This window comes from Pelobates fuscus, chromosome 9 (assembly GCF_036172605.1).
Source record: "Pelobates fuscus isolate aPelFus1 chromosome 9, aPelFus1.pri, whole genome shotgun sequence".
NCBI classification, from domain to species: Eukaryota; Metazoa; Chordata; class Amphibia; order Anura; family Pelobatidae; genus Pelobates; species Pelobates fuscus.
In genome coordinates, this window is record NC_086325.1 from 105,958,289 (window position 1) to 105,967,438 (window position 9,150).

At 44.5% G+C, this 9,150-nt stretch overlaps 1 protein-coding gene across 1 annotated transcript in view; it reads left to right on the forward strand.

Annotated features, from left to right (window-relative positions):
- LOC134572944 (carbonic anhydrase 7-like) overlaps positions 1 to 7,005 on the forward strand; it is a 65,341-nt gene extending 58,336 nt beyond the window's left edge. Inside the window, exon 9 of the mRNA XM_063432284.1 lies at positions 6,663 to 7,005. Within this exon, the coding sequence (XP_063288354.1) occupies positions 6,663 to 6,788 (126 nt within the window). The 3' untranslated portion in view covers positions 6,789 to 7,005. The remainder of the gene's footprint in view (positions 1 to 6,662) is intronic.
- The last annotated feature ends 2,145 nt before the right edge of the window (positions 7,006 to 9,150 follow it).

Consider the following 9,150-nt stretch of genomic DNA (forward strand, 5'->3'; position numbering starts at 1 on the left):
GAATACAAAGCCAAGGTCAAGTACGGAGAAACACAACTGAATACAACAAGCACTAAAGGGAACTGTAGCAGAAACCACGATAGGGCAAGGAACTAAGGGAAAAGGGTAAGTATAAGTAGCCTTCAAACTAACGTGATTGGCTCCTGTCACTTCCACTCCCCCAACAGGTAAGTGTATGGGGTGATTGGCGTGACAGGAGCCAATGGGAGCCTTTTTGCAATTTAGGCTCCCACTGTCTCTTTAAGAGCGCGCCCGAGATTCGCGGCGCGCTCTTAGCTGCAGGCGGGACACGTGACCGCTTCTCGCGGTCACTGCCCGCCTTCCTGTTTGAGCAGTCGGATGAGCCGCGCGCGGCTCGTGCAGCCGCAGGACCGCGCGCGGCTTGAAGAGAGGACCGCGGCCGGCCCCCGGATAAGGTAAGTACCGCTACAGTACCCCCCCCTGAGGACACGCCCTCCGGGCGGGCAGGACCAGGTCTGGCAGGAAAACGCGAATGGAAAGAACGTACAAGGCGGGGAGCATGAACAGCATCCGCAGAAATCCAACTGCGCTCCTCAGGCCCATAACCCTTCCAATGTACCAAGTACTGAAGCCGACCCCTGAGGAAACGAGAGTCAATAACAGCAGACACTTCGAACTCCTCATGACCCTCCACAGAGACAGGAGGGGGAGGGGGTGTACTCCGGGTATAGCGGTTGCGTACGTAAGGCTTCAACAACGAGGTGTGAAATACATTGGGTATACGCAGATTTTTAGGCAGACCCAAGGCATAAGAAACGGGATTAACCTTATGTATAATGCGATAAGGACCAATGAAGCGGGGAGCCAATTTCATAGAAGGCACCCGGAGGCGAATATTCCGTGTGGAAAGCAAAACCCTGTCCCCCACAACATAGGAAGGAGCCGCTCTGCGATGCTTGTCAGCCTGAGCCTTCTGGCGGGCAGCAGAGTCCACCAAAGAACGCTGAACCTGCTCCCAAGTATTACGCAAACCAGCCAAATGCTCATCCAGAACTGGCATGCCCTGTGAGGAGAATGCAGCCGGAAGAACAACGGGATGCTGGCCATAGACAACGTAAAAAGGGCTTTTGCCGGAAGAATCATGAGTGGCGTTATTCCGAGCAAATTCAGCCCAAGGAAGCAGGTCAGACCAATTGTCCTGATGGTGAGACACAAAACAACGGAGGTACTGCTCCAGAGACTGGTTGGCACGTTCAGCAGCTCCATTAGACTGGGGATGGTAAGCGGAAGAAAATGAGAGGGAAATACCCATCTCCGAACAAAAGGCTTTCCAGAACCTGGAAATAAATTGGCTACCCCTATCGGATACAATAGATAAGGGAATACCATGTAATCGAAACACTTCTTTAGCGAAGATAAGAGCCAGTTCCTTGGAAGTGGGCAACTTGCGAAGAGACACAAAGTGAGCCATTTTGGAAAACCGATCTACTATCATTAGGATGACTGTGTTACCATTCGAAGGGGGTAATTCAACAATAAAATCCATTGATAGATTAGACCAAGGTCTCTCGGGAACGGGTAACGGATGCAACAGCCCACAAGGAACTCTACGAGAGGTTTTCATACATGCACAAGTAGAACAAGCACTTATATAGTCAGTAACATCCTTACGTAAGGTATCCCACCAGAAATACCGAGAAACGGCTGACACTGTTTTGGAAATACCAGGATGTCCAGCAGTCTTAGTATCGTGATACAGTGACAGAATATCCCGTCTCTCGGGAACGTCAACGAACAATTTATCATTAGGCCTCTCGCCAGGTGCCATGCTCTGTTTCGCTTGTATGGCCTGCAAGAGGGACGAGGAAATAGACAATATAGTAGTTGCTATTATCCTGTCTGGGGGAATGACAGGAGTGACATCAATCTCCTGTTTGTCAATAGTCTCGAATTGTCTGGACAGAGCGTCCGCTTTAGTGTTCCGGTCGCCTGGCCTATAGGTTATTATATAATTAAAATGAGACAAGAACAGTGACCACCTAGCCTGCCTGGAAGACAATCTTTTAGCTTCGCTAAGGTAGGACAGGTTCTTATGATCCGTAAATATGAGGATGGGATCCTTAGTGCCTTCTAACAAATGTCTCCATTCTTTGAGTGCTAAAATGATAGCAAGGAGTTCGCGATTACCCACATCATAATTCCTTTCTGCTTTGGACATTTGTTTAGAAAAGAAGCCACAAGGATGCAATGGCTTGTCAGGAGACTCTCTTTGGGATAAGACAGCACCTACCCCTATATCGGAAGCATCAACCTCAAGTATATATGGCAATGAGGGGACAGGATGCTGTAAAATAGGGGCAGAGGCGAACGTAGTCTTAAGAAAGTCAAAAGCCTGAAGTGCCTCAGTAGACCAGACACGTGTATTGCCATCCTTTTTAGTCATACGAGTAATAGGCGCTACTATAGACGAAAAACCTTTGATAAAACGTCTATAATAATTAGAGAAACCCAGAAAACGCTGGATGGCTTTCAGACCTTGTGGCAGAGGCCATTCTATGACCGCAGCGAGTTTCTGGGGATCCATCCGAAAACCCTCAGCGGAAATCAAATACCCTAAAAACTGGACCTCGGATTGGTCGAATAGACATTTTTCTAATTTGCAATAAAGACCATTAGCAAGAAGGGTCTTCAGAACTGTCGTAACATGTCTGTGATGAGTGTGAATGTCTGTAGAATATATTAAAATGTCATCCAAGTACACAATAACAAATGAGTGAATAAAGTCCCTTAAGACATCATTAATAAATTCTTGGAACACTGCTGGGGCATTGCAAAGCCCAAATGGCATGACGGTATACTCATAATGACCTGACCGAGTGTTAAAGGCTGTCTTCCATTCGTGGTCCTTTTTTATACGTATCAAATTGTATGCTCCTCTAAGATCTAATTTGGTGAATACCGTAGCATGTTTGAGCCTGTCAAACAATTCTGTTATTAACGGTATAGGGTAAGCATTTTTGATGGTGATTTTATTAAGACCTCTATAATCAATGCAAGGTCTTAAATCACCTTCTTTCTTCGATACAAAGAAGAACCCCGCTCCAGCCGGAGAAGAGGATCTCCTAATAAATCCCTTTTCTAATGATTCTTTAATGTACTCCTCCATGACACGGTTTTCTTGAACCGATAGGGGGTACACCCTGCCCTTGGGAGGTATAGTACCAGGCAACAAATCAATAGCACAATCGTAGGGTCTGTGAGGCGGTAATTTGTCAGCCTCTCTTTTATCAAAGACAGTCTTTAAAGTTAAATACTGAGAGGGTATAGCCGTAGATAAAGGAGGAACAGTAGGAACGTTAATAGAATTCACAGGCGTGACTTCAATAGTACATGACTCATGGCAGGCTTCACTCCATGATTTTATCTGCCCTGTCTCCCAGTCAAAAATGGGATTGTGGGCACGTAACCATGGATACCCTAATACCAACTGTGAAGAGGGAGAGGTGATGACCTGGAACCGAATGGTTTCATAGTGTAGAACCCCTGTGTACATGTGTAGCGGTGCAGTCTCGTGAGTAACAACTGGAGATATCAATGGTCTACCATCTATGGCCTCAACGGCCAAGGGTATCTCCTTCTCCCTGATGGGAATATTGTTTTTCTTTACAAAACCAGAGTCTATAAAATTCTCAGCTGCCCCAGAGTCAACCAGGGCGTATATGTTTTCAACTATACAACTCTCTCCCATATGTAAAGAAACAGGGAGAAGCAGTCGGTTAGGAGGCAATGTAGGAGACTTAGAAATCACACCCAAGGCCAGTCCCCTATAAGGTCTTAGGTGCGAGAGTTTTCCGGGAGCAGAGGACACTCCTTTACCATATGTTCTCTCCTACCACAATATAGGCAGAGTCCCTCTCTTCTCCTATGTAATTTTTCATTATCAGAGGGTTTGGCAACCCCTAATTGCATTGGCTCCTCTTCAGATACTTTTACACTCTCCGGTGGATTAACTCTGGGGTGAATAGGCGTAACAAAACGTCTATTCCTGTTCTTGGTATAGAGCCTGTCCCGAATCCTATTATCTATATCGATGAGGTAGTCAATAAGGTCCTCTAAGGCAACAGGAAGTTCCTTAGCCGCTACCTCATCCAATATAGAATCTGATAAGCCTTCCATGAAGGCAGTAGTTAACCCATTATTGGTCCAATCGACCTGTGAGGCAAGGGTACGAAACTGTATAGCGTAATCAGCCACAGACCTAGAACCCTGTTTAACCCTCATTAATGCTCTAGCGGCATTCTTAGACCTTTTCATAGTGTCAAAAGTTCTGCGAAAAGCTGTTAGGAAACTGTGAAAGTTATGCACCATAGGTCCATTAGCCTCCCAAATAGGGTTTGCCCATTCAAGTGCTTTGTCGGTAAGTTGGTGCATAAAGAACCCAACTTTGGACCTCTCTGTGGGAAATGAACGTGGATACATTTCAAAATGAAACTCTATTTGGTTAATGAACCCTCTGCATGTCTTAGAATCCCCTCCATACCTAGGAGGAGGCGTTAAATGTGCTGTAGCATTAGGCATAGTCGATACTTCAGGAAGCAGGGGTGCAGGAGGGTTAGGTGCGGTTGCTGGAATGGTTCTAGCTAAGAGCGTCTGGAGAGCCTGAGCTATTTGATCCATACGGTGATCCTGCTCTACAAATCTAGCCTCATGGGTCGCCATCTGTTGAGCTAAATCTGCGGGGTCCATGGCCCTATCGTAATGTAACGTGTATATACCCCTACACGCAGGATCCAGCAAAACAGAAGACAGCACAGAGGAGAGATACGTCTACCGGACCTTAGAGTGGCCGGACTCGACGTAAAGGAGAAGTACAGAGTCAGGAGCGATCCGAGGTCAAGGGCACAAAGAGACAGCGTAAACGAGAACTAGCCGGGGTCTGGTACACAGGAATCAGCAAGCCGGCAAACAGTACAGACAAGGATAAAGCGAAAACGAAGTCAGAATACAAAGCCAAGGTCAAGTACGGAGAAACACAACTGAATACAACAAGCACTAAAGGGAACTGTAGCAGAAACCACGATAGGGCAAGGAACTAAGGGAAAAGGGTAAGTATAAGTAGCCTTCAAACTAACGTGATTGGCTCCTGTCACTTCCACTCCCCCAACAGGTAAGTGTATGGGGTGATTGGCGTGACAGGAGCCAATGGGAGCCTTTTTGCAATTTAGGCTCCCACTGTCTCTTTAAGAGCGCGCCCGAGATTCGCGGCGCGCTCTTAGCTGCAGGCGGGACACGTGACCGCTTCTCGCGGTCACTGCCCGCCTTCCTGTTTGAGCAGTCGGATGAGCCGCGCGCGGCTCGTGCAGCCGCAGGACCGCGCGCGGCTTGAAGAGAGGACCGCGGCCGGCCCCCGGATAAGGTAAGTACCGCTACAGGCGGTGGTCCTTAGTTATAGAGAGGTATCCGTCCGCTCACATGGCTAGCAGGGACTTTATAGGCATCAAAACAACTTTAGCTTGGTGATTTGCTGTATAGGTCACGTTTTGGTGTATAGGTCACGCCCCTCCTGCTCTGTAAATTGTACTCACACATAAGAAGCTCCTATAGAGTTTAGGAGGCTATTAATAGAGCAGGAGAAGAAATTCTGGATTAAACCGACTGTGTAATACAGGAACCTACAATATCTAGGTTACTTTTTTCTCAAGTGTTTAGGAAGGCTGTGTAAGTCACATGCAGTGAGGTGTGACTTGCGCTGGACTTGAACAGTGATTTAACTCCTAAATATGAGAGAACTGAGGAGTGAGACTGCAGGGTGAGATCTATACACCAAAACTGCTTCACTAAGCTAAAATTATTTTGGTTCCTATAGGGTCCTTAAGCAACTGGGCAGCCATAGCTATTTAATTTCTAATTACTCTAACCTGTAGCATTGGGATGGCATTCCTTTAAACACTACAGTGAAAGTTCTACTAGTAATTTACTCCTATATCAGAGTCATGACTATTAGGTCGGGGGAGGGTGTAAAGGAACACTCCAAGCACCTAAACAACTACAGAGAGCTGCAGTGGGTATGGTGCCAATAGGGCCCTAATAACCCCATCGTCCACCTGTTCCCTATTGTAAGTAGTTTGCCCTTCTGACTTCTTAAAAGGGGTCCATGAGGAAACATTCCCTGCATCCATTACTTCTGTCCACGACTAAGCAATATCCATTGCTAAACTCCCAAATTCTGGAACATTAATCGTGGCTGTGGAGGACAAAATGCTCCCTGTGAGTATATGGGAATGCTTAGATCCTCATATACATTTCTTTCTTGTAAACGAAATGACAGTAGTCCCCAAGAATCCTGATATTTTGCACTGGTGCTATGTATAATTTATTTAAGGAAAATTAATGTGAAGGTGGTCCAAGTCTACATTGAAAGATACATGACTGCAATATAATGATATACATACCATTTAAACCATTTTAACTTAAAAGGTTACCATTTCACTCTAAACAAAACTGATTACCCATTGCAGGACTACAGAAAAGGCTCTTTGCTAGAAAGTCTATTTTTTTTGCAGCCCCATAGGTCTTCAAAGGTCATGGCTCGGTAGTTGTTCAGCTTACATTAATTTACACCATGCCAATTGAACAAGTAGACTTTAGCATATAAAACCAGGTATGATTATATCTATATTAATATATTTTTGCTTCCACAGTATTCAGCAATTGCCAGTTCTCTTTATTACACCACAGTGGACTCTACACACCCGGAGCACATGATAAACAACTTTAGACCAGTACAACCACTCAATGGAAGAACAGTATATCGCCCTCAGTATTAAACTGGTTCACGTGCATGATAGAGCAATTGATTCTCTATTATGATCCACAATTACTAAAGTACCAGCAGGGAAATAGCTTCATTTATTTTCCTCATTATTTTGTTTCCTCCTTTATTCTGAAATATATTGCTCTACCTTGATCTGCCGCTGACCTTCCAACATTACAGACATGCATTGTCAAATAAAAAACCATGGTAAATAAATGAAACGCTGGGAATGGCTTATTAAAAAATATATTATTTGAAAGAACATATACTTTGGAAAATCTGATTTAACTCAGTTTACTAATTAATAGAATTATTTGCCTCTCCTTGACCAAAGGAGCATTATATTTAAAGGGACACTCTGGGCACCATAAAAACATCATTGAAATTAAGTTATGATGCCAGGAGGTACCTGGCGCCTATTTAGCTGAAGGTGTTAAATCGTTTTTGAGCAGTTCAGCACTGGATCTCCCTTTTCCCAGCGTTATGTGGCTTCTTCAATTGACTTCCAGGATCAGAGTACAAAGTGCTGCTGGGAAGGTTGTACTTATTTACTAAATTGAAGTACCCAGATGCTGGGAAAGGGAGATCTGGTGCTAGAGGCAACCTTTGGGATTAAGGTAAGAAAGTGCCAGGGACCTCCTGGCACCATTACAACCACAACAACCTAATTATGATTAAAATGTTATGGTGCCGGAGTGTTCCTTTAACCCCACTTTGGCTGTCCTGGCCACAGAGTACAAGAACACATATTTTCTCCTGGTGTCTTGTGTCTAGAGGTAGGTCAGGTTTTTAAGGTTGTAATTTTGTTTGACTAACATACAAACACAGACAGTATTTGGACACCATGAGCTCTGGAACAAGAATTTTGCTTACATAGTGCAGCTGTTATGAAATATTAGATTAAAAATGCAAAGTACAGGTTAGCCGACCTCTCAACAATGGGAGGTATGGAATCGAGACAAGGTGCACATACCAACTTGCATCACTGACAAAGCCCACAGTGTGTGAGCCAGTGCAGAATTGTGTGGGCTCGCTTACTGACAGCCACCCAGATGGACCCCAGCCTTCAGGACCATGGAGGTAGCGCTGCTGAAGTGCTCCCTGCGTGGTTACAATGCCTGCTACACAGAGCGAGCACAATTAATGATGTGATCTCACTGGGCTCTCCAGACTTGCCTGGTGACACAGATACAAGACAACAAAGAACTTAAGCGGGATGGCAGAACAGGACTCCAACCACAGGATTGTTTTGAGTCATTGGTTAGACTTCTACCAGGGAAAAACAGGTTGAAAGATGGTAAAAGATATAAAAGCTTTCTTTATGATGGCCATGATTACTGCTAAAGCCAGTGTGCAGAGATAAAGGTCTAGTCAAATAACAGGGGAACCAGAAGAGTAACAACTCGACTAAACTACCTGGACCCAGACAACAGAAATCGGGAACAAGTCAAACCAAGAACAACAACAATAATCAGTACAGGCATGCTATTGGGTGCAAAATAATAAATAAATCACAAAAGGGACACAGTCCATCAGAATTACACTATTAAATCGCATCACATTTATATACTTACTATATATACTTTCTCAGATTACTTTGTATGGTACGCCTCTCAGCTAGTGGAGTTACTTCAGCCTCCTCCCTTGCCTCTCATTGACCCACTCTTTCACCTATCTCAGTTTCATGTGTGTGAAACCAGGGGACTGCACTAACCTGAACATGCATAAATGGGGTACTGCAATACAATTCACAAGATCCAGCGCACTCAATCATCCACTCAACCGCAACTTTAAAGCTCACAGATTTTATTAGTATTTTGTTTTTTTTTAAACACCTAATCTAGGCAACAATTATTGGAGTACAATATATATATATATATATATATATATATATATATATATATATATATATATATACAGTATCTCACAAAAGTAAGTACACCCCTCACAATTTTGTCAATATTTTATTATATCTTTTCATGTGACAATATTTTGTGTGGCCACCATTATTTTCAAGAATTGCTTTAACCCTCATGGGCATGCAGCTTCACAGGTTGCCACTGGAGTCCTCTTCCACTCCTCCAAGACAACATCACTTATGTCATGGATGTTAGAGACCTTGTGCTCCCCCACCTTCTGTTTGAGGATGCCCAACAGATGCTCAAAAGGGTTTAGGGCTGCAGACATGCTTGGCCAGTCCATCACATTTACCCTCAGCTTCTTTAGCAAGCTAGTGGTCGTCTTGGAGGTGTGTTTGGGGTCATGTTGGAATACTGCCCTGCGGCCCAGTCTCCAAAGGGAGGGGATTATGCTCTGCTTCAGTATGTCACAGTACATCTTGGCATTCATGGTTCCCTCAATGAACTGTAGCTCCC